Genomic DNA, 25,943 nt, shown 5'->3' with positions numbered 1-25,943 from the left:
GCATACCATATAGTTATGGGTTCATTTTTGGCTCCTCTCTTCGGTTCCATTGATTTATGTGTCTGTTTTTGTACAGTACTATACTGTATACAAGCTTTGTAATACAGCTTGAAGTCTGGAATTGTGATGCCTCCAGCTTTGTTTCTCTTTTTCAGGATTGCTTTGGCTGTTCGGGGTCTTTTCTCGTTCCATACAAATTTTAGAATTCTTTGTTCTAGCTCTGTGAAGAATGCTGGTGTTATTTTGATAGGGATTACATTGAATGTGTAGATTACTTGGGGTAGTATAGACATTTTAACATAATTTGTTCTTCCAGTCCATGAGCATGGAATATTTTTCCATTTCTTTGTGTCTTCTTCAATTTCTTTCATGAGTGTTCTATAGTTTTCGGAATACAGATCTTTTACCTCTTTGGTTAGGTTTATTTCTAGGTGTTTTTTCATTTTTAGTGCAATTATAAATGGTACCGATTCTTTGCAAGACATGCAAATGGCTAAGAGACACATGGAAAAATGTTCAGCATCACTCATCATCAGAGAAATACAAGTCAGAACCACAATGAGACCACCTGAGACCTGTCAGAATGGCTAAAATTAACAACACAGGAAACAACAGATGTTGGTGAAGATGCATTAGAGGGGAACCCCCTTACGCTGTTGGTAGAAATGCAAGCTGGTGCAGCCACTCTGGAGAACAGTGTGGAGGTTCCTCAGAAACTTAAAAATAGAACTACCCTGCGACTCAGCAATTACATTACTAGGTATTTATCCAAAAGATACAAAAATACTGATTTGAAGAGGCACACCCGCCCCAATGTTTATAGCAGCACTACTAACAATAGGTAAATTATGAAAAGAACCCAAATGTCCATCAACTGTGAATGGCTAAAGATGTGGTATACACACACACACACACACACACACACACACACACACACACTGGAATATTACTCAGCCATACAAAAGAATACAGTCTTGCCATTTGCAATGATGTGGATGGAACTAGAGTATACTATACTAAGCAAAATAAGTCAGAGAAAGACAAATACCATATGATTTCCCTCATACGTGAAATGTAAGAAACAAAACAGATGAACATTAGGGAAGGGAAGGAAAAATAAAATAAGGTAAAAACAGAGAGGGAGGCAAACCATAAAAGACTCTTAACTGTAGAGAACCAACTGAAAGTTGCTGGAGGGAGGTGTTTGGGGGAGGCCTAAATGGGTGATTGGTATTAAGGAAGGCACTTGTTGGGATGAGACCTGGGTGTTACATATATAAGTGATGAATCACTGGGTTCTTCTCCTGAAACCAGTACCGCAGTATAGGTTAGCTAACTTAAAGTTAAATAAAATCTTGGAAAGAAAAAAAAAAAAAAGATTGCATAGCAAGAGTGCCTAAAATAGAATAACCACTGAATGTTTGTTGCAGGAGTGAATGAATCCTGATTTGTGATTGGGAAAAGGAAAGCAGCAAATGTGGTGATTAGTTCTGACCTAATCTGTGTTTCAAAGTCTTTTTTTTTCTATTTGTTCGTATGCTTTCTTATTTGAAGTCTGTCATTTTTAATGTATTGACAAATCAACAAGTGATGAAATAGATTCTTCAACCGACTTTACCAGCAGTTTCATCCATTCAGGTTGTGATTCCATGGAATGAATGTATTTCCTGACTTGCATCGTGTAACAGAATTCCAATAAGTAGTGAACTGTATGTCGAAAAATAGTTGACAAGATGTGATACTTTGCATGGTTTATTAATTATGGATGTCTGTGCTTTCTAGCTTTAAATATCTAATCAGTAGTTGACTTACTAAGAATTCAGGGCTAATACCCATTTTCTATGAAAAGAATAAGGATTTTATTTAGAAATTGTCTTCTAATTTGAAAGCCAATTTGTAAATTTTGGTTTGTTGTTTTTAGAAGTTTGGGGGCCAAAACATAGGTCCATGAACATGCAATTCTTCATAAAGCTTTATAGGCCAAAGGTCTGAGCTTTTATTTGCATTTAGTTGTTTGAAGAAAGAGATTGAGTTCCTGTAGATTATAGGGGTTAAGAGGAGTGTGTAGGGGTAAAAAGGCTCACCCGAACAGCCATGTTACCTTGAAAAAGGGCTAGGCAGTGCTGATTCTACATACACTAGTAATATACTAGTGTATTGTTCTACTATATAGCAGTCTTTCTATAGCTGTGCTAATTATGGGTAAAGAATTTCATGGACAAGAAAGAATGTAATTTTATATTATCAGATTTTTCTTTAAAAAGAGATTTATAAACTTAAACAGTGCAATATTGATCAACAGAATTTGAATCAAGCTTCTCTGTGAATAAAATAACAGTTTTGTTGATAAACTACCAGCGATTTTATGTTTCAGGACAAATTATACATTGCTTATACCGTATTTGGCCCAGATTTTTAATAACTTTCAGTCTGTATTTTCTTTTGCTTTGTACTACTTGTATTTTTATTTTCTTTTATGAAGCAGTTAGCATTTGTTGATTCTGATGCACTCTTCCGTAGATTTTTTTTTTTTTTTACCTCTTCCCGTGTACCAGAAAACTATGCCCTTTGTTCATGGGTGGTGTTGTTGTGATATTGTCATGCACACTCACAAGAAAAGCTCTGTAAGTAATTTGTTATGTGACTATGTCAGCACTATGGCACTGAGCATATATAATAGTCTTTGTATAGAACTTATTTTATCTGCTAATTAGATATATCTTCACAGGGTCGCCCAGGTGGCTCAGTCAGTTAAGCATCTGGCTCTTGATTCCAGCTCTTGCCGACAGCAAGGAGCCTGCTTGGGATTCTGTTTCTCCCTCTCTCTGCCCCTTTCCCCACTCACGCACACACACACACGCACACTCTCTCTCTCAAGATAAATAAATAAACATTTAAAAAGTTCAAAATAGGTATATCTTCGCATATTTTTGTTATTGCAGATTGAAAGACATGACAACTGTGCCTATGACTACCTAGAAGTTCGAGACGGAAACAGTGAAAATAGCCCTTTGATAGGGCGTTTCTGTGGTTATGATAAACCTGAAGATATCAGATCTACCTCCAACACCTTGTGGATGAAATTCGTTTCTGACGGAACTGTGAACAAGGCTGGGTTTGCTGCCAACTTTTTTAAAGGTAATTTGAAGTGATTTAAAGTGTGATATTTCCTTTGTGAGGAATAAATGTGATCTTTAACTTCGAGTTAAGAGAGGAAAGTTATACTGAATGCACTGTTGGGAAAGATATTCGGATTACTTTTGGTAGTAGAAGGTTACCAGTATAATAGTGGAATTAGGAACCTTCTAGAACAGGCTGGGAGCCTCATTAGGATATTCTGTCATCTGCTTTTTATGAAACAGTCAAGATGGCAAAATCCAGAAAGGGAATGCAGACAGAGAGAAAACATTTGCAATATAATAAACATGGGATTCATGATCAGAAGAAAGTTTACTGATACATCATTCATCAATTGATTTCCAAGTGACAGCATTTCTAAACCATCCTATAGATAATAGCATTCCACCACGTTGAAAATAATGTATGGCCTTCTTCGTAGGATATTCTGATACCGAAAATGCCTTTTTGACAAAGAATTATTATTGATCAGCTTTAATATTTACTCACATAACCAAATTTTAGTGTATTTTCATGTCTCATATTTGGTGTGTATTACTTAGGTAAAAAGAAAGTCATTTTAGTGCACGTAGTGTCAAATTTGCATTTGGAAAATTCATAGGCACTTAACCTTAAGTGTGTCATTGTAAAAACTCTTTTATGGGGAGAGAAACAAAACTTTCTCTACACTGATTTTTATATAATAAATGATGGATTTAGTTGTGTATGTCAAAATTCAGTGTGATTAATAACCAAACATTTTAACATTTGATTATTTAAAGAACATTATAATGGATTTTCCTTGAGCATTACTTCTATATTCACCATATGATTTGAAAGGCAGAAAACCTTGGTGCTTTCACTAGATGTATTAAAAGTGTTTATTAAAATGTACGTTCAGGGGCGCCTGGGTGGCGCAGTCGGTTAAGTGTCCGACTTCAGCCAGGTCACGATCTTGCGGTCCGTGAGTTCGAGCCCCGCGTCGGGCTCTGGGCTGATGGCTCAGAGCCTGGAGCCTGCTTCTGATTCTGTGTCTCCCTCTCTCTCTGCCCCTCCCCCGTTCATGCTCTGTCTCTCTCTGTCCCCAAAAAAATAAATAAACGTTGAAAAAAAAATTTAAAATGTACATTCACATGCTTTAGTTCTTCTCTATATGTAGGATTTTACAGTAGAAGAAACATTCTATCAAGATTCTCTCCTGTGATGTTTATATATTTGGTTACCAAAAATGCTTGGACTTCGGCCAACGCAGAGTTTCTGCTGAGAATACTGTTTGCTATTTTCTTAACTCACACTAGGTTATTTCTGAAGGTTGAGATTATGGAATATCTTATCATCTATGCTGTTTTAAATAGTGTATATTTTTATATGTATTTATTTCATATATATATTTATATTTCCATGTATAATTAAAATAGCATATGTATTTACAAAATACGGAATTTTAATATTTCCTGGATCAGTATGTCTATATAGAAAGCGCTGAAAGCTTTACATTTAATGAGGTCCAGTAGTTTCTTTTATTTTTTTTTAATGTTTATTTATTTTTGAAAGAGAGAGAGAGAGAGAGAGAGAGAGAGAGAGAGAGAGAGAGACGTAGCATGAACTGGGGAAGGGCAAAGAAAGAGAAATAGAGACACAGAATCTGAAGCAGGCTCCAGGCTGTTAGCACAGAGCCCGACGCGGGGCTTGAACTCAAACCGTAAGATCATGACCTAAGCCAAAGTTGGATGCTTAACCAACTGAGCCACCCAGGCGCCCCTAAAGAGGCCCAGTAGGTTTCTGAATTTTCTTTCTTTTTAATTTACATTTACCATAAGCTGTTTCTTCATGGCATTTTTTTTTTAATCTAAGATTGTATTGTAACTTTTTTGTGCACTACATTTTTGCAGTTAATGGCATTTCTTTAAAAGCATTTCTTGGGGCGCCTGGGTGGCTCAGTCGGTTGAGCGTCCAACTTCAGCTCAGGTCACGATCTCATGGTGCGTGAGTTTGAGCCCCGCGTCAGGCTCTGAGCTGATGGCTCAGAGCCTGGAGCCTGCTTCCAATTCTGTGTCTCCCTCTCTCTCTGCCCCTCCCCCATTCATGCTCTGTCTCTCTCTGTCCCAAAAATAAATAAACATTAAAAAAAAAATAAAAAAATAAAAGCATTTCTTAGGATATCTAGCAAACTATACTATGAAATCAACAGATGAAGCTATATATTTTCAGTAAGCCTTTCTATTTTATTCTGGAAATTTTATACATTGTAAGAATTCTTTTAGCCCTTAACAATCAGAAACAAACCCACATACTTGTCTGAGATAAGGTGATCTTCAGTTGGCACTGATAGAAGGTTCCAGTCCCTCCCTTGGTTCTTATACACTAATTAGATTGCAGTGACATGAATTCTGGTATACCAGCTGTCAAGGACTTACAAATTGCCCCTTCCCCTTTGTTGAAGAAATCAATTGTCCCTGTTTTATTCAGTTATTAAGTGTCACATTTTCAGAAAATTTTACACCTTAATATGTAAAACCAAATACTGTGTCTCGTTGTTCTCTAACTCTCGCCATCTTTGCAGAGGAAGACGAGTGCGCCAAACCTGACCGTGGGGGCTGTGAACAGCGATGCCTGAACACACTGGGCAGTTACCAGTGTGTGTGTGAGCCCGGCTACGAGCTGGGACCCGACAAGAGGGGCTGTGAAGGTAGGGCTGCATTTGCAGGTGGCGCTTCCTGCCTGAATCCTCCAAATCACCACCGCCGCTCCATTCCTTCTTTCTTTCCTATCCTGTCATGTTCTTCCCCTCTGCTTCCCTCTTTCCTTTCCTCCACAGAAACCTCTTTCCTCCAGAGGTTTCCTCAAGAGTCCTAAGACTCAGTGTTTCGTCATAGCTAACATGACTCCTAGCTTGGGTTCTTGTTATAGAATCAGTCATTTCCTCCTTTGGTTACCAGGCCACCTTGTTTATATGTGTATTTCTCTCTCTCTCTCTCTCTCTCTCTCTCTCACTATTTATCTATATCATCCATCTATCTATCCATCTATTTCTACTTTTATCTCTATCGACACCTAGATTTTTATCCATCTGTCTGGCATTTATTTTTACCTTTTCTTAACATATTTTATGGGTACATCTCCCTTACTAAAGTGCAGAATCCTGAATCTGAATTTTTTTTTGTATCTTTAGTATTTAGCACAAATATAAAGTTGCAGCTAAATGTGTTTTATCGATAAATGATTCATAAACAAAGAGGTCTTGCTGTTTTCCCCATTTCCTCTACACATTCTAAGAGGAGATTTCTTGCACGCACAATGTTTTGTTGCCATGTCCTGTGATGTCTTCCTTCAGAATTTAAAGTTTTGTCTTGTTTTCCCATCTCCCCTGCTTCATCCTATTACAGGCCCCATGCTTGGATTACAAAATAAACACACTGGTCTTCCTTCCAATGGTCACTTCCTCCTTTATTCCTCTCTCAACATGTCTGCCCAAATCATCTTCATAAAGCTTGTAGCAATTTAGCGTTACTTATCATGATGTATTTATTACTTTGGTGATTACTTTTGGTGGTGCCCACAAAAGTGCAAATGGAAGTTCCCTAAAAATGAGCACCTTGCTCTCTATGGTGTCTGCAATAGAGGACATAACAGTGGCAAACATGGCGGACGTCTTTGCTTCCTGACCTACTTTAAAAAGCCAGTCTCTCTGTTTCTTCTTAAAAGTTTCAACTTTTCTCTGTGACAAAAGTCTCCATTCTGTCTATTAAACTACTGATCTGCTCTCTGCACTCACATAAAATAGACACAGTAGGCGATAGAGTATCTTTAAAACAGAAGACATTGTATACCAGACAATGTGGTTGTTAGTTCAGTGTGGTGCCTAAGAATAATTATTTTACTTTATAATAATTTACCAAAAAGTGGTAGATGTGAAAGTACAGGAAGTTTTTACAATACATGAATAAATGTAGTAATATACATATGTACACACACACATATGCATACATACATACACATATATATACAAAGGCAATTAAAATAAAGAGAGCAGTTGCTTTAGGTAACTCTTGACTCCCTAGGAATTAGTTACAAACCTTGTACAATATGTGTTCTTTTTACTTTTGGATACCCTGTTTTGCTAATTTCACTAACAATAAGCAAGAGAGGTAAGGTATTAAATAGTACCTCTTAAATAGATCATCCAAAAGGGGAAGAAAAAACAGTTGTTAAATGAGGTTTTCAAATAACAAATATGATCTATTTACTCTAGTGTATCCAGCTTGCTAGCTCACTAACTCCCAAGAGTTGCTCATCGTGGGCAAAATGAGTTTGAAGAGATAAACAACTGATTTTGGTCTCACTACATCAGCCTATATTGATGCTTACAACCATACTGTGTAGGTATTATATCACCCACTTAAAAGATAAGAGAACTGATACCCAGTTTTCTTTATGTTGTTTTCCTAACTTTAAAGTGATCTGAAATGTTATTACACAGTCGTAGCTTGTTTGGATCCAAAACTACAAATTAGTGCCTTATAAATGGGATTAGATAATGAAAATAGTTGTAGTAAAAACTAAGGAGCTGAGACTGAGGCTTTCTAGATTTTGAAAAATCTGGAAGATGGTTGAAATTTGATGCTGAGATGTTTGGTTATCGATGGAAAGATGCTAAGAAGGGAATGACTCTATAGGAGAAAACTTTGTCCTTTTCTTTCCTTCTAGCGGCTTGTGGCGGACTTCTTACCAAACTTAATGGCACTATAACCACTCCAGGCTGGCCCAAGGAGTACCCTCCTAATAAAAACTGTGTGTGGCAAGTGGTTGCACCAACCCAATACAGAATTTCTATGAAGTTTGAGTTTTTTGAATTGGAAGGCAATGAAGTAAGTGAATAATAAATACAATTTTTTTTCTGTTGTGTTTTGGGAACCTCTGAAGACAATCTGGTAAATGGAAGGGAGGAAGGGAGGAAGGAGGGAAGGAGGGAAGGGTTACAGAAGTATAGTCATATAGATGTTATAGTCTTTGCTGTACTGTTCATTTCTGCAACTGTTTGTAATTTCTGTTGGCATTGGATGATATTTATTTTTATTTTATTTTTTTAAATTAAAAAAAAAAACATTTAATGTTTATGTATGTTAAGGAACAGAGAGACAGAGTGTGAGCAGGGGAGGGGCAGAGAGAGAGACACACACAGAATCCAAAGCAGGCTCCAGGCTCTGAGCTGGACAGTGAGTCCCAATGTGGGGCTCAAAGTCATGAACCACGAGATCATGACCTGAGCCCAAGTAGGGCACTTAACCGACTGAGCCATCCAGGTGCCCCAACATTGGATGATATTTTAGACTGTTTCTGGGAGACTGAAAATTACCTAGAGGGAGTTTTTACTTAGTGTATTATTATATAGCTTGATTTATCCAAGAAATATGGAAAAATTAAGGTCAGCTTCATGTCACAGAGACTTTTCTAAAAAACATCAATCAACTAATATCCACTGCTTGAGTCAAAACAAAAATAGCTATTTAAGCTATCTCCTGGGTTGGTTGAGCATCCAATTCTTGGTTTCTGCTCAAGTCATGATCCCAGGGTCGTGAGACTGAGACCTATGTCGAGCTCCATGCTGAGCACAGAGCTGGCTTAAGATTTCTCTCCTTCCCTTTGCCCCTCTCCCCCAACTCTTTGAAATAAATAAAGTGGGGGAAGAAGCCATTTAGAATAACCTGCTATATTTTACTTGTGGCAATGAGTATATTTTCAGTATTAAGTAGTTTTTCATTATGAACATGTTCGTGATTATAAATAAAGATTAATTTTTTAATCTCAATCAAAGAAGCATTTAGTTGACTCTATCTGTCCTTTACAAAATATAGCTTATTGTAATAAAGGACCCATTTTCTGCCAGGTGGCCACATTCAAACAAGTGAAATCATTTATTTGAGAATTCCTAGGTGCTAGTGCACACACACCAAATTCGAATGGAATGTCAAGTCTAGAAATGAGAACTTTTAGGACTGTGTCCTTTGTATGATTGGTCAACATTGGTTTAATTTCAGTTTTGTTGAGTTTTCCCACTTCCTTTTCTTTTTTTTTTAATTTTCTAACTTCCATATCCTTTCTTCCAATGACTTCTGTGATTGTTTTAAAACAAACATGATTTGGGGCGCCTGGGTGGCACAGTCGGTTAAGCGTCCGACTTCAGCCAGGTCACGATCTCGCGGTCCGTGAGTTCGAGCCCCGCGTCGGGCTCTGGGCTGATGGCTCAGAGCCTGGAGCCTGTTTCCGATTCTGTGTCTCCCTCTCTCTCTGCCCCTCCCCCGTTCATGCTCTGTCTCTCTCTGTCCCAAAAATAAATAAACGTTGAAAAAAAAAATAAAACAAACATGATTTAAAACTTTTAAGTATGAAAAAATTAACTCAAAAATTATTTCGTCTGTGACATATATATACACACACACACACACACACACACATACATACATACATACATATGTTGAACACTTATAAAGAAGTGAGATAACAGAAATATAATGTATCTATTCTCCTGGGAAATAATAGTTGGTAATATTTAGGGATTTTTACACCATTATTTTGTCTTTGTATGTGTATCTTTGTTTTTTCCCCCCTCCTGCTTTTCTTTATTTTTTCTTAATTCCTTTTATTTTTTTTTTCTGTTAATTCTGCCTGTAGTAGTCCATCAAGGCACTCGTGTGCATTTTTTTAGTCCTACTAATGGTTTTGAGGTAAGAAGTTCCTGACTTTTGTGTTTCCTTAAAGGAAATTAAATCTGAAAGGTGATGAACTTATGTATTTCAGAGAATTATAGAAATGAGAGCTCAGCTGGTCTCTTTTGAGACCTTCCTTACATCATGTGTACATTTTAATGATGGCAAAAACTGTTTATGTTTCTAACATACTCTGTCCACATGACATATCATTTTCCTTTAATAATTCCCTGAAATTTTGAGAAAAATTGAAATGAACAGATTTTTATAGCAATTTTAGAAAAGGTTTCATATGAGTGACCCTTTTTGAAAATGATCATCTCCCTACCAGTTCTGTGATGTGGTATGAACTTAGTGTTGAATGACTTCTACTCTGTCAGTTTCCCCTGAAGCTATTAGTTGTGACAGATACAACATTTTTGATTCATTAGTTGATAGATGTTACTAGGAAGGCTAGAAGTTTGTATTCAAGAGGATGGGGGGATACGTGGTTTTAAATAAATGGGTCACTGTATTCTGAAAGCATTTTTCCCATGGGTGCTGTGTTCTTTGTTCCTGGAAGGACCCTTTATAAACTTGATAAGATATCCCAAGTTTCTTAAACTTATAATGATGTTACTATGTGGAAGACTGTTACAGAATTCTGTGTATTTTTGTGGTTTGATGTCTTGCTTACTTAAAGACATGAGCAAAAACTTGACTTATAGAATATTGGACAAAGTTGAAAGTCCATTGTTGTATTCATTATATTGATATCCAAAGGAAAGATGATGTCAGACAACTTTAACCTTGGTAACATTCTCCTAGTCTGTGCCAGAGCCCTCTCTAAACAGAGGTTGAAGTTGTAAACTTTTAATTTTTTCCTAACAACCTTTTGCTTATTTATCACCTAATTGATATCACAAGAAACTTCAATTTGAGTTGACATATTGCAAAGTACAGATCATGCCCCAGGGTTCAATCATATGCATTGTTAAACCTTGCTAATTACACATTTATGTAATAAGGTCATTCATGCAAGATATATTCTTTAGAATGTGTGCTGTTGGAACTTTGGAGAAGTGTATTATGGAAACATCTGTTAGAGTAGCCATAAAATTGCTTAAGAATGCCTGGCGTTCACGTAGCTTCTTCCACTTTGGTGTTGTTAGTGCGTTACATATAAAACAGAATGAGTCTACTTTATTTTAGTGTAAATTCCCCTCTCCATTCGACCACATAGAGTTTTTATTTGTTTGCAATTCTATGGTATAGCGACAGAGTAACTTTATAGTGCCTAGCAACTCAAAGAAGTTAAGAAGTATCAATTTGTTTGATGAATTTGAAAGACGAGGTATCCTTTTTCTTGTATACCACAGTGCCTGTGTCTTCTTTGAAATTTCCTAAGGGTACTCTTCTGATTAGGACGCAGTGTTTCTGGGAGACAGCACTGGACCAAGGCAAACTCTGTGCTGTTTTCACTGAACTGCCATGTATGATAAGTATAATCTTGGACATTTTATTTAAAAATTTCTGAACCTTAGTTTTCTTATGTTTACGGTAGAAAGGAAGGTTTCTGTTGTTAATGGTTGTTTTATAGACTTTAAATGTACCAATTTTTTTTAGATTTTTAAATTTTTTCTTCTTTAAAGTTTATCTTTATTTGTTTTGAGAGAGAGGTTGGGAGCAAACAAGTGAAGGGCAGAGAGAGAGGGAGACAGAATCCCAAACAGGCTCTGCACTGACAGCACACAGCCCAATGTGGGTCTCGAACTCACACAATGTGAGATCATGACCTGAGCCAAAACCAAGAGTCGGACGTTTAACCTACTGAGCCACCCAGGTGTCCCTAAATGGTCAATTCGATGTAATTGTTGTCAGCGTTAACTAAGACAGCACATGACAAGTTCTTTCACAGTTCCTAGTGAAAATATTTAAACATTTGTTTTTTTTTTTTTTTTTTAAGGCCGCAAAGGATGTTCTTGTGACCATCAACACCATTATCTCAACAAATATTCATCTCAGTTCTCCTAAACTCTATTCTTTGGGAAAAAAAAATATGTTGTAAATACATATAAACAAACACACATTTGTATATACAAATAGGTATTCAGAGCAAAATTCACTAGTCTATTTTTCATGCCATCCACCTCATATTTGGACTCTTTCTCTGATTTTTTTTTTGTTTGTTTACTTGTTAATTCCAATTTGACTACCAGAGGACTAAAGAGAGAAAGAAATAGTAGACTTTTCAAAAATGAATGTCAATCCTCTGACACTTTAAAATCTGTGACTATACAGTGCCTGGCTAGCTCAGTCAGTAGAGCATGAGACTCTTAAAATCTGGTGTCTATAATAATTTTGTTTTTTCTAGGTTTGCAAATATGATTATGTGGAGATTTGGAGTGGCCTTTCCTCGGAGTCTAAATTGCATGGCAAATTTTGTGGTGCCGAAGTGCCTGAAGTGATCACATCTCAGTTCAACAATATGAGAATTGAATTCAGATCTGACAACACTGTATCCAAGAAGGGCTTCAAAGCACATTTCTTCTCAGGTATCAATATTCCATGTGTATATCGTGGACTTTCAAGGTGGATTGGCTTAAATTATTATCTATTCTTCATAGTTTTCTGTAAATGTAACTTGGAGGGACATAGAATGCACGAACATTTATTGTAGGTTTAACAATTTTTTTTTACTTATAAATAGAAGGTTAATAATTGGGGCCCTGATAAAATGTAGCTCTTAAACACTTAACAATCAAATTTTATGAAGGCTAATACAAATAACACAAAGTTATTACAGTGTTTTCATACGGTGACTTTATAAATGGATGGGGATAATGATACAAGACTTTGAAAAAGTGGCAGGCTTTTTCAAAATGGTTATCTTTGTTTTTGGAATATTGGATCTCATTTTACCAACACATTTTTTGGTCTTATTATTTAACAACCTTTTTCTTCTTCCTTTTATTATATTTTCATTCTTATTGCTAAATTGATATTAAAATTTTACTTTGCCTTACCACTATAGAAAAGATTATAGTATGAAACTACAAATATTGACATTATAATTTTACTAAAAATAAGAGATTATCAGGTATATTTAACAGTTGACCCTTCTGTTTGGAATTTAATATTTAGTTTAACCAACTCATAGTAAAATTTCCCTCTTCTAGAGCTTGTATTTGTTAGAACATCCCTCAACTTTAAGGAAATATATGGAAATATCAGTGAAAATTCCTTTTATTTTTCCAATTTTGGAATCATACTTTACTTATAAAGATAATATGCTGAAACTTCAAAAGTAGATAAAAGTATAATAAACCCTAGTATAGCAATCTATTCTGCCTTTCAAACTGGCAAGCAGTTTAAAGCAACTGAATTCCAATTATATTTTAATATTAGGTAATTTGGATTGAGTTAATTCAAAGTCCATTTATTCCAGTCCCCATGTGTTTAAAATTAATGAGATTTACAGTGCCCGGGGTTTGTTTGGGGTTTTCAGTGTAATTGAAGTTAATGGTTCACAAACTCCATTGAGGTCCACGTCATACACAGAAGTACATTCAAAATACAAGGGATCTTGGCTGTCTTATTCACCTTGCCTTTCTTCCCCCAGATTTAATTGCCTTTTAAAAATTCATCTCAGGCATTCATTTAAGATTTATGTTATTCAAAGTAGCATTTTAATATCCTAATTTGATGAAAGCAAGGCTTTCTTAGACTTCACTATTTTCTGCATATCATGTTTTACAAATTTTACGTGACTCAGTGGTTAGAGATAAGGGTTCTTATTTTAGAACCACCAAAGTATTTATTTTAAAAATGGAAATTATAAAGTGAATAAATTTTATCATAATATTAATAATATCCAGGATCCTTTTCACTGCACTGTAGTCCGACATTTTACTAAATAATTACCTTTTTAAAAGATACATTCTCCATATACTGGTGGCAAAGGATGCTTAAATTTGAAGTTACTCAGAATATTTAAAACTCATTATCTGATATTATTGGTCAGGAAAAACTTTCAAATTGTAAAGACAGATTGTTTGTGTCTTTAGAACGATACTGTTGAAATATACAGCATGCTACTTTAATTCTTATGATACAAATATAGGGGGACATAAAGAAGATGATGTTCTCCAGCACATGCAAGTACATAGTCTTTATTCCTGTCTGTGTAGCTGTGCTTTGTAAAATTATCTGAGTACCTTGGGAGTACTTGAGCCCGTAACAACTAATTTGCTGTAAATCATATTCACTGATGCAGATCATTTTAGGAAATTGTGTCTGTTTTTGGTATTTATCAGTGCTATATTCAAAAAGTATAAATCAACTAGGTAACAGTGCTTCATTTTGGTAGAGTCTAGTCTAGATTTTTTGATGGAATGTAGGTAGTGAAGTAAATGGAACAATGAATTTCAAGGGGGAAATTAAACCCCGAGTGTTCATAGGATAGCTTCCATTTTGAGAATTTTTTATGCAGGCATGCATCACCTCTTTAATAATCAAAATAAGGATGTAATATTCTCACTATTATAGTCACCTGACAGAAGAAACAGCTGAGGAGTTAAGTAAACGGCTCAGTGCCACAAGCATTTAAACCCCAGCGTGTCCTGGTTTGTCTAAGAGCGCATCATGCCCTTTGCAAATAGCCTTCATTATGTGTTACACTCAACGTGTCTTTGACCTGAAAAACAACAGATATACTTTTCACTTCTTTATTAGATTAATAATTTGTAACTCCAAGGTAATTATCATTAACTATACATTTCCATTGTTTCTTTGTGATGCATTGAAAAATATCAGCCGTTTGTCAAATTCATATTTAAAATACTGTGGTTCTAGATGAGTATTAAATCTATTTTACGTTTAATTTCCTGGGAGTTTAGGTTGGTGGGGACGATGTTTTCTCAGGGAAAGGGGAGGTAAAAACATTATATTATAATAAAGAGCTGCTGTGGTACTATCAAGAGACAGTAACACATTCGTAGTTTACCTAATGTCCTAAACATGATCATCTTACAAAGTCATAATTTACAGAAGATCACCTATTTTAATAGACATGCTCTATCCACATTGAAAATGTTATTTCAGAGATCTAATAATGCTTTAAATGTAATAATATATAATTATGTGTTCAAAGTTCAATAATTCATTATATTTATTAGAAAGTAGGCATGTAAACCATGAGGATATTATATTTCACAAACAAAATTGAAAGATTTTTGTTTGTTTGTTAAAATTTACTCTTGGAGTATTATTTGATAAAACATATTATTGGATTTATTGTAACAAACTCTTTAGAAAGAAATTTAGCATAGGGATCAAGAGTCATTTATAGCGACTCTTCTAGTTGTCTCAGAAATCTCATTCTTGAGACATATTTGTAAAGAAATATTTCAAAATCTGGAAGAAGGATTTCAATATACCATGATAGTGATAGAAATTAGAAACAACCTAATTTTGTGACAGGAAGAAAATGGTAAATAAATTATATCAAATACACTTTGTGGACTTTTCCACACGGTAGAGATGGTTTAAAGATTCTGTGGTGTATAAAGTTGTATGTGACAAAACATTAATGGAAATCTAGGTACAAACCATTTGCATGCTATGCATACAGCTAAGCATGTGGAGGGGAACAAACCTGAAAGCTGCTGTGTAAAAATACCAAGAATGTTTGTGCTAAGGTGGGAAGACGGTGCATTATAGTTTTTGTCCAATTTCTTTCAATTTTCAAATCAAATACAAAAATAACTTTAGAAGAAAAACACATAGCATATTTCTAACTGTTACCCCAAATGTTTCTAAATTTGCAAACATTTACCTAATAGACTTTGACCTTTGAGAGTGAAGAAATTTTTAAAGTCATCTCTTTCATTAATTACTTCATAAATACAGGTTAATAATCCTAATATAAGTATTTTCAGTTGAGTTAAATTTTATAATTTTAACTTTATAGTTATTTAATAGTATTATCTTATTATAGACAATGGAATAAATGTGTTATTACTGTATTGTATATGTTGAGAGATATGAAGCCCTGAGTGATTCTGTTTGTAACCAGTGTTCTAAATATTTCAGAAGTGACTATAAGTTTATGAAAACATGGGGAAGAATATAACATGTTCAGCTATTTTTTCCACAGTCTTGTACTAGGAATAATTACCAAGGAATTCAATAAATAGAAGAAACAACATTTGATAGTAGGTGATTCCATATTATTTGGAAACAAAAATTATTCAAAATCTAGCTTTCTTGCAGCTAAGTGATACATCAAGAATAAAAAGACAAGAAAATATGTTTAGATTTTAAATGTGTACAGTGAAATCACATATTTATAGCATCATTTCCAAAAGAGAAATATTTAATAAAATAATCACATAGATATTCCAGTTATTTTCGTACACAGCTTCTCATTTCATTTTTTTTTTTAAGTTTATTTATTTTGAGAGATAGGGAGCACATGCAGGGTAGAGGCAGAGAGAGAGGGAGAGAGAGAATCCTAAGCAAGCTCTGAGTTGTCAGCACTCACAAAACTGTGAGATCAGGATCCGAGCCAAAATGAAGGGTCGACACTTAACCAAATGAGTCACCCAGGGGTGCCAATAGCTTCTCATTTTAAATAAGCACTTTATAGACCTAAGAAATGGAATCAGAAGAATGACTTTTAAGAGAACTTATTAGCAAAATAAAGAATTCTGTCACTTACATGTTGATGAAAATAAGAAACCATCACAATAAGTTATGATTTAAAATCTTAACATTAACATAATAAAATCTTTCGTTAGACATGAAAAATGCTATAGCTTGAACATTTACGAGTTACTACTATATTATACAGCAGAAAGTCTACAAGGTCCACCACCAAAATCAAAGTGTCCTACACTGTACTGATTTCGAATATATTCTAAAAACAACATAATGAAGTACTAGGAAAGCTAATAAGGAAATAAGGACAAAGTCATGATATAAAATTGTGTACCTCTTCAGTTTTTTAGCTAAATCAGAAATGGCATAAGCATTTCCTAAAAGATGATCTGGTCAAACAATATGTTACTGTTATCTTTTTTAACTGAATGAGGTTTGTTTTTCAGTTAACACTAATACCTTACTTTATATGATAGTAAAACCACACTTAATTTTGCACGATTTTATACTTGAACACAAGTACATAAATCTGCACAGATATACATGATATAGTTTACTTACTTTATGTGGTTAAGCAAAGTTAACTGTATTCTTCTCAGAAGAAAGTTATTTTTTTTAAATGGATTAAACTTAAAGGAAATATTAGTAAGATTTTATGCCTGCAAAAGCAGCAATATTTGTCAAATTTGATGGGTTTTTAAAATTTTAATTCTAGCCTTCATTATTTGAAAAGACTGTTAAAAATGATTTGGGCAATGAGAATTAAACATTCTCTCTTCTTTAGGTGATGATGTATCGGTGAGAATTAAATTAGAGTTAAGTATTAGAGAATTTGGAAAATAAAATTCATTTGAGAGCAATCTCTCACAGATCAAGTACTGATGGACCCAGTGACTTGCTCAGTGACCGAAATGGAATAAAATCCAGCTTTCCTGACTTCCAGTTTGTCTGCGACAGATGTAGAAGTCATAAAATAATCTGTGTGACTTTTCTACCTCTAAATTCAAGTGATTTCAGCAGACATGCTCTTCATTTTTTCCTGCTTTCACTGCATACAGTTACTTCTTTAAGGAATTTTTTAAAATGTCTATTTATTTTTGAGACAGAGAGAGACAGAGAGTGGGGGAGGGGCAGAAAGAGAGGGAGACACAGAATGTGAAGCAGGCTCCAGGCTCTGAGCTGTCAGCACAGAGCCCGATGCGGGGCTCGAACTCATGAACTGTGTGACATCATGACCTGAACCAAAGTCGGATGCTTAACTGACTGAGCCACCCAGTCGCCACCTCCTCCCCTGCCCCCCGCCTTTCTTTTAAGGATTTTTTTTTTAATGTTTCCTACAGTTAGTTCTATACCTTGTTCCTCCTGTACACCAGCTCTCCAGTGGAATGCTTGTAGATATTTTTAGAAATTCAGCCCGATATTATTCTAAGAAAACTTCAAATGTTAATGTGATTAATTTCAAATAATTAACCAATTGAAACTTTCCTATGATTTTGACAAGTTTTTATTATTAATGATACTTAAAGTTTTGCATGTTTTGGAAAGAGCAAATTGTCCTAGTCATAGCTCTCAGTAGGATTTACTAGTGCCATTGTTTCCTCAAGATTTTTTTTTAAGTTCTGGTTAGTTAACAGACCGTGTAATATTAGTTTATTAGTGCTGTTCTGAAGATGATCACTTACTGTTAGTTCTATGTTAAAACTAGAATGTGCCGTGTATATGTGCGCATATGCAAGGGAGTGTATGTGTTTATGCGGGAGTGTGCGTGGGCCTGTGTTTTATCTTTTGTCATTTAGTGTGAGTATGTCTGCTCATATATGTTTCTGTTCTGTTTGCATGGACCCTTTACTTTTTTTTCCCCTACAGACAAGGAAGCTTTCTGCAAAGAGAAAATTTTTATTTTTGAATCTTGCAAGAATTTGATACAGGTTACCACTTCAGTTCCATCCAGTATGTATTATTCATAGACTGATGGCTTCTGATAGTCTCAGAGATACTCTGAAGGCCTCTGATGGGAAAATGCCACCTCCTTTTTTCCTAATAATGGACCTTTCCTTTATCTAACATGAAGGAATGGAAAGCAGATACGTCCATTCCAAAGAAGGAGGCTAATTTCCATCTGCAGAAAATAAATGTTTTATTTCTACTCAACAAAACATTTGTTTCTCTCACTAATAAAAACTATTTTTACATTTTTGTGCCTACAGTATGAAACTACTGGAAAATTGCAAATAAGTTGATAGAATTCTCAATTATTAAATTTATTATGCAGATATTCTGAGAAATATTTAAAAGCCCCATTCTCCTCCCTTCTCTCTTTTGGATTTTCCTTCTTCAACATATTTGTACTTTGTGTGTCCTAGGAGGAGAAAAGGAAAGTGAAATATAATCATGTGTGCCAGTAGTTTGTATCTCTAGTTTGATGACTTCCATATATAAGAAGTCCAGAATATATTTGTGCAATTTGTCTTTTATGATGCTATTTCTTATGAACAGATAATCAGATATTACATTCACTTTAATTAGAAGAGTTTATTTACTTCTATTGAAACAACTGTTTTTAAAATAAGCACACTGTATGCACTACTCCCTAGATAACAACAATTAATTTAAATAAGTAGCTTTCTTTGTCTCTCCAGTGTAAATTGTGTGCATAATTTTAAGTATTCCAATATTAACTGAAACTTTCTCTTTTCATTTGATTATTTGACACATGGAGGCACAGTTTTCTATGCTATTTTGCTGGGCATGACAACTTTACTGCTTTTAGTTGCCGTTTTGATTTTGATTAGTCTAGTTTTGAATATTAGCTCAACTCTAGTGTGTATATATATATCTATATATCTATATATCTGTATATATAGATATATATAGTACATATATAAATATCTGTACTATATATACTGTGGAAATGCATGTATAGTATATATATAAATATATATATAAATGTATATATAACATATACATTAGTGTATATGTACATATACACTATACATATACATATACATATACATATATGTACATATACACTATACATATACATTTATATATTTATTACATTTACATATTTATATACATTAGTGTATATGTACATATACACTATACATATACATATACATATATGTACATATACACTATACATATACATTTATATGGTATATATAGTATAGATATTCTAACATTGTATTTTTATTACTCTTATTTTCCTGTGACATTGATTATATTTGGCACGTCAGATGTGGAGGTGAAGGCAGGAAACACCAATCAACAAGGAAACTGGAAAGTAGTATGATGGTTACTTAGACAATAATGACCATATAAAATCTTCTTTCTCCTCTTTCTCTTCTTCCCCTCCTTCTTATTTTTCCGCTAAAATTATTTTTAAAAATTATAAATAAAAACTTATTTTTAAATTAAAACCAGCTCCAGATAAAAAGATAACTCCAGCAGTCCCTGCTATCATAGGGTTTGTCACTGAGCAGTTAATCTGTTCACCAGTCGGTTGTAAATGGGAACTCATTTTCTCTAAACTAATTTGCTTGTAGTTGTTAGATTTCCAAAGAACTCTCAGAAATCTGGTTGACCTAGGCTCAGTCAGTTAAGTGTCCAACTCTTGATCTTGGCTCAGATCATGATCCCATAGTCATGAGATTGAGCCCCACATTGGGCTCTGCATTGGGCATGGAGCCTGCTTAAGATTCTCTCCTCCTCTCTCTTTCCCCCTCTCCTGTGCTTGCCTGCCCCCGCCCCCCATTTCCTCCCTTAATAAATAAGTAAACTTAAAAAAAATGTCTGGTTGACATATAGTACAACTAAAGTTCACTCTATCAAGTTTTAAGTACACCAGACATTCATTATTTAAACATTTTCATGGGAAATACGTGTCTGTTTCAGAGTAAGTAATGCTGGCACCAGAAATTTTAACTTGGTTATTTCCATTTAACAAAGATGAAGTGAGTTTCTACATCCACTCGTATGTGTGTATACATATGAAGCATCTTAACTAAAGAGTCTCTGGAAAGTCACATTAAAATTAGCTGACACCATCATGGTAAGAAGTATGGCTTGCCATCCCCCTGTTTTGCAGAAGTCATTCATAACTCATAAACCATAATTCTCCCTGTTGACACAATTAAGAGAGTGGGGCTTTGAAATGATTTTAAATTTTTCTAAAATTAATTTTAGGAGGCTAATTCTATATTAACTTCTGATTTCTTATACATGTTGATGCAGTGTTAGAGAACAATTGTCTTTATTCTACTCTTTTTTCTTTTTCTTAGGCTACATAGTAAGTAATAAAAGTGTAGGGGAGGTATTAAAGATAGCACATAAATCACAGATACATTGATTCTTATACATTCCTTAAAACTTTGGGACTGTCTGTATGCATTTTGAGTATTCTGATATTACCAATACATGAATGTATCCCATGTGTGTGCTATGTCATGTAATCAGTCTCCAAAAGTGAAAAAAAATAGATGCATCCTTAAAAATTACTATCAGATTCTTTGATAAAAAAAGTTTTTCCTAAACCCATTTCCATAGAGTGAATATTGATTTGATAAAAATACAAAAATAGCTTTAGCTATCTGGGTGCCACCATGAGCTCACAAATTCTCACTAGAAAAATCAGTTGACAGTATAAATTATGAATTTAGCCAACCTCTGATATAACTGTCATGTGTCCTTTTGTTCTCTATGCTGTGGGAGTGATGAAAGTCTGAGTGATGTGTCATCATCTGTGTGTGTCAGGAGCAATCTGGCCAGTTTTGACTTTAATGGACAAGCCAGCCATGGAATGACAGCTGAGTGACATAGTATGGTGGCTGATGCCTCTCACTGGATTGACTGCCTGCTAATCTAGTTTGGCTTTTTTCCCTGTAGTGAATTTGTTGGCTATTTCTTAAAGCTCATGTTTCCTATTCTAACCTTTGCTTCTAGCACACTAAAAGCCTCTTCAGGGTATTACTTATTAATAAACTGGTCTACTGAAGTATATTTGCTTAAAATATATAAGTTAAGTTACTTCTTTAGGATAATCTGATGATACTTGTGTTTTGTTTTGTTTTATTTTGTTTTGTCTTGGACTGTTATGAAGTGTCCAGATTCATTAGTGCTAACCATAATGGCAAAGTTAACAAAAAAAAAATCAACTGCAGTAGGTATGCTGAGTGATTTTTTTTTTTCAAGTGATTATACACAAGTTTTGGAACCTTGTTTAGCCTCTGTCTATACACCATGGCTAACGTATTAAAGAATTTCCCTCTACTTAAATGCCAGTTCTTGCAATTATTCAAACCACTCACAATTTTAAATTTATTTTTAAAAGTTGGCAATAAATGTTTAAGATTAGCTGGAGAAAGATCCATTCATTTCCTCTCTCCTACTCAAAACTCCTACTCCAGCATCAGAGTGTAAGGCTACAGGTTGTCATCCTACAGCCAATAGTCTTAGACACTCAATTCATGGTATAAGGCTCCAAGCTAAACAAGGAGTGGGTAAAACTAAGACACTCATTTATTTATTTTTTTGTGTTGGGAACAAAGAAAGCTGTGACTTAGTTTACCCTTTGCCAGCGTTAACTGCAACTAAAAGACTCCCCTTTGATATCCTTTGTTTTTAAAGCTACTTACTAAAGTGTGGGGTTATCTTTTCACCAGACAAAGATGAATGCTCTAAGGATAATGGCGGTTGTCAACATGAGTGTGTCAACACAATGGGGAGCTACATGTGTCAGTGCCGTAATGGATTTGTGCTGCATGAAAATAAACATGACTGCAAGGAAGGTACGAAGGGAGTGTTCTTTTCTTGACAACATCCAGAATTTCATGCACTTTGGGTAAAGCACTGCTTCCAAGTAGAGTTAATCATATCAATGAGTAGTATCATTGTTGACTGTTCAAATGTCAAAAAAAAAAAAAAACAAAAAACATGTACGGTGTTCAGATATCCAAGCCTACTAATGGAAACTTCATAATACCCAAAAGTTCTGCACTTCACACATGGGTGGCATTCGAATAACTTTGTATAAACAGATATAGAAGTGGCTGTGATGCCATCTGGCAGCCAGAAAAGCACCACATTATCCCCAGGTCCTTGTAGAACAGACCCTGTAACAGTCTCCACATTTAAACTTAACTTCTGCTAAATGTTTTGCATTTGGTTTAATTTCCCTCCCCAAAATATCTCATCTATGCTACATGAGCGATGGCACTGTAAATACCAGTAGTATCAAACTCAAATGCCTACCAGAGGAAAGACATTTGAAAATGGTGCCATTTAAAGCTTTAAGTCATGATTTTGGCCAAAAAAAAAAAAAAAAAAAAAAAAAAAAAAAAAAAAAAAAAAAAAAGCATTCTAATAGCACAATATTAGTCTATTCATTTTTGGTCCTAAGCGCTTAAAATATTCTAATTTTATAAGAACAATGATCTGTATCTCCTTAACCAGTATGAGCTAGATGGAAACAAGAAATAGTTATTCAGTTCTGATTTCATTCTTAGAGGGTCTGCTCCTGAATTTTCTACTTAAATTGGATTTGTGCCCATTTTGAAAGAATTACCATGGCAGATTTTATAACTTTAGTTATTAGCACATACAGATTGGTATGTCCCTGGCTAGAATCACGGTTAGATAGCAGGTCTTTGTATTAACATTGGAATTGTACAGGATATCCTGAACTGACCCTTGTTCCATTCAGTTTCTTTCAAATATTGTCACATGTCAGGGTTATTTTTTCTGCTTTTTCATTGAGCTAATGATATTACCCAGAATCATATGCAAACAAGAATTTCTTTTTTCCTTTTTTCACTTTCTATATGAGAAGATAAACCCATGAAGACTGATATTTGTAACTGAGTAAAGTTTTTTGTTGAATAAACAGGCTGGGGAATAGTCCAGTTATTTCGCAGCATTGGAAGATAATTCAGAAAAAAAAAAAGAGAGAGACAGCTTTTGCAAAGTATGAATATACCCTGTGGCTCACAAGTAGCAAATATAATTTAGATACCTTATTTCTCTGCTTATTTTTAAATATTTTTAAAAATTAAATATTTTTAAATATTTTCAAGAAAGGATTTCATAGGAAACTTAATACACAACAAAAAACTCCCAGTCTAAGTTAGAATGGGTAGGGTGCTGCTTCATAAATTACAGAGAATAGACACAGCCTGAGGATATTAAATATTTTTTTTGATATTAAACCTTTTTGAAGTTTGATATAAACAATGCGGAGTAGTCTCTTTTAAGGTAAGGTTATTTTATTGTGAAAAACATAAAAGAAATTTCATATTAAATGAATGAAATAGTCTTTTAAATTAGTTTAAAAGTTATTTCCATGGCTAGCAGCTGTTTACTTATTTTTCTCCTTAATGCTTCATTTTACTTTGATGAAATTAGGGTTCATTTAGTGTAGCAGCTAAAACTATGATTTAGATATCAAGTGTTTACTTTAACTAAGGGTGAGGGAAAATGTAAATACATGATCCATAAAATGGCTTAATGATGTCAATTAGCTGTAAATGATGTTTCTGCCAATGGGAAAAAAATGAATTGAAAATGGTGTAGTCCACTGAATCCCGTTTGTGGCATTGCACTCAAATATTTTGTACATGCCAAGCGTTGATAGCTTTGATGTCAGTATATGTTGCTCTGTTAAAATCTGAGCTTTCAGATCTAGCAATTTAAAATAGTTCATTTTTTTAAGCATCTATCTGATTCACTGTAAACAATTTCATGTGAGCAAGAAAACAAACATTGCCTGATTATGCTCAGCAACATGTTTGCCAAGGCAGATGCCTGTGATAACAGAGATTGGCATGGTGATTAGTTAGTACTGAGGAAAATCTTTCAGCGGGATAGTGGGTAAATGGGCTACTTTCTTGCTAAACCAACCCTGGGCTAGATTTCCAGACTGACTTATATTATCGTTGTTGGCACAGCTGAGTGCGAACAGAAGATCCACAGTCCAAGTGGCTTCATCACCAGTCCAAACTGGCCAGACAAGTACCCAAGCAGGAAGGAATGCACGTGGGAAATCAGTACCACTCCTGGCCATCGGATCAAATTAGTAAGTGAGCTCATCCTTCTTTCTATTAAGTGGACTGCCCATGTCTTTTGTGGCTAGCACACGGAGATAAGTTGAATGTTTATTTAATTGAATTGCATTAGTGGGCCGCTGGAAAATATTTTCTTTCTTATGCTTTCCTACTTACACTAAACAAATCCCTGATTTCCTAGACCAAGGGGACAGCAATGACAGCCATGTAGCTCTCATGTGGTGTTCTTATCCTGGATGCTTTAAAAGGCATTATCAGCGTTACTGCAAAACAGTAGGCTCTATTTCCTAACATGTTATTGGTAATGATATTTGCAAATGGGGAAAGTAAATGAACAAAAACACATCAGAAATTCAGCAAGAAAGAAATAAAATAACTATCGGCCTAAACCCAGCATAGCACTGGCTGTGCCCATTCTGTATGCCTCATAAACAAAGCATATGTATTTTTTATAAAATTAATTTTGCCTTGTGGCTTGTGGAATGTCATTTTTGCATCATGTAGTTGCCCTTTTTTTAGATGGATACTGATATCCTTAAAGGACTTCCTCTCCCTAAGGAGACACCACGGCTTACTGTGTCTGTGCATACACAGAATAGAGGCCATGTAAGGATAGAGCAATGAAGTGGCCATCTACAAGCCAGGAGAAGAGGCATGACCAAACCTGATAGCACCTTGAGCTTGAAATTCTAGCCTCCAGAACTATAAGACAGTATTTTTTGTGTGTTTTAGCCACTCAGTTTATGGTAGACTTTATTCTGTGTATGCACAGACACAGTAAGCTGTGGTGCCTTCTTATCTTCTTACAAGGACACTAGCCCTATGGGACTAGGGCATCACCTGTATGACCTCATTTAATTTTGATTACCTCCCTAAAAGCCTTATCCCCAAATACATCCACACTGTGAACTAGGGATTGAATGTATGGATTTGGGGAGAACACAATTCAGTCCATAACACCATCTCTTTGCTGAAATTTCCCAACTGTTTGTGTGTTGTCTGTAGTGTTACTAGAATCTTTTGCGTATTAATCATAGTTACTTTAAATTCCATTTCATAGTTTAAACATAGGGGTCATGTCTCAGTCTGTTCTGTTGGTTATTTTCTCTCTTAGTGGTGTGATTTTTTTTTTTTTTGGTTTGTTTTTCTTGCCTTTTTGTATGTCATATAATTTTTATTAAATACCAGACATTATGTGGATAACAGTAGAGACTTTATGTCTGGAAGTAGACACATCTCTTCTGGAGGCTGTTAGCACATGTGTGGGTACAGCAGGGGCTGGTGTTGAGGAATCTAGTCAGTAAAGCTGAGTGTGGGTTTTCTAGTTCCTACCATCACCTTCAATGCGACATTGGCCTTGAATACCTTTTTCTTAGATTGGAGGCTGGGATTTCAAAGGCATTTTGCAATACTGCTACTTTAG

The 25,943-nt window shown here is 34.9% G+C and overlaps 1 protein-coding gene across 4 annotated transcripts in view; it reads left to right on the top strand.

Annotated features, from left to right (window-relative positions):
- The window catches only part of TLL1 (tolloid like 1), a 213,385-nt gene that overhangs the window by 164,709 nt on the left and 22,733 nt on the right, over positions 1–25,943 (top strand). For all 4 annotated transcript variants that reach the window (XM_045463733.1, XM_045463738.1, XM_045463745.1 and 1 more), the window contains 6 exons: positions 2,943–3,138; positions 5,681–5,806; positions 7,825–7,985; positions 12,178–12,358; positions 22,124–22,249; positions 24,404–24,531. In XM_045463733.1, the coding sequence (XP_045319689.1) occupies positions 2,943–3,138; positions 5,681–5,806; positions 7,825–7,985; positions 12,178–12,358; positions 22,124–22,249; positions 24,404–24,531 (918 nt within the window). The remainder of the gene's footprint in view (positions 1–2,942; positions 3,139–5,680; positions 5,807–7,824; positions 7,986–12,177; positions 12,359–22,123; positions 22,250–24,403; positions 24,532–25,943) is intronic.

This window comes from Leopardus geoffroyi, chromosome B1, assembly GCF_018350155.1.
Source record: "Leopardus geoffroyi isolate Oge1 chromosome B1, O.geoffroyi_Oge1_pat1.0, whole genome shotgun sequence".
NCBI lineage: Eukaryota > Metazoa > Chordata > Mammalia > Carnivora > Felidae > Leopardus > Leopardus geoffroyi.
Note: the sequence above shows the minus strand (reverse complement) of the source record. Positions and strands in the feature narration are given on the sequence as shown.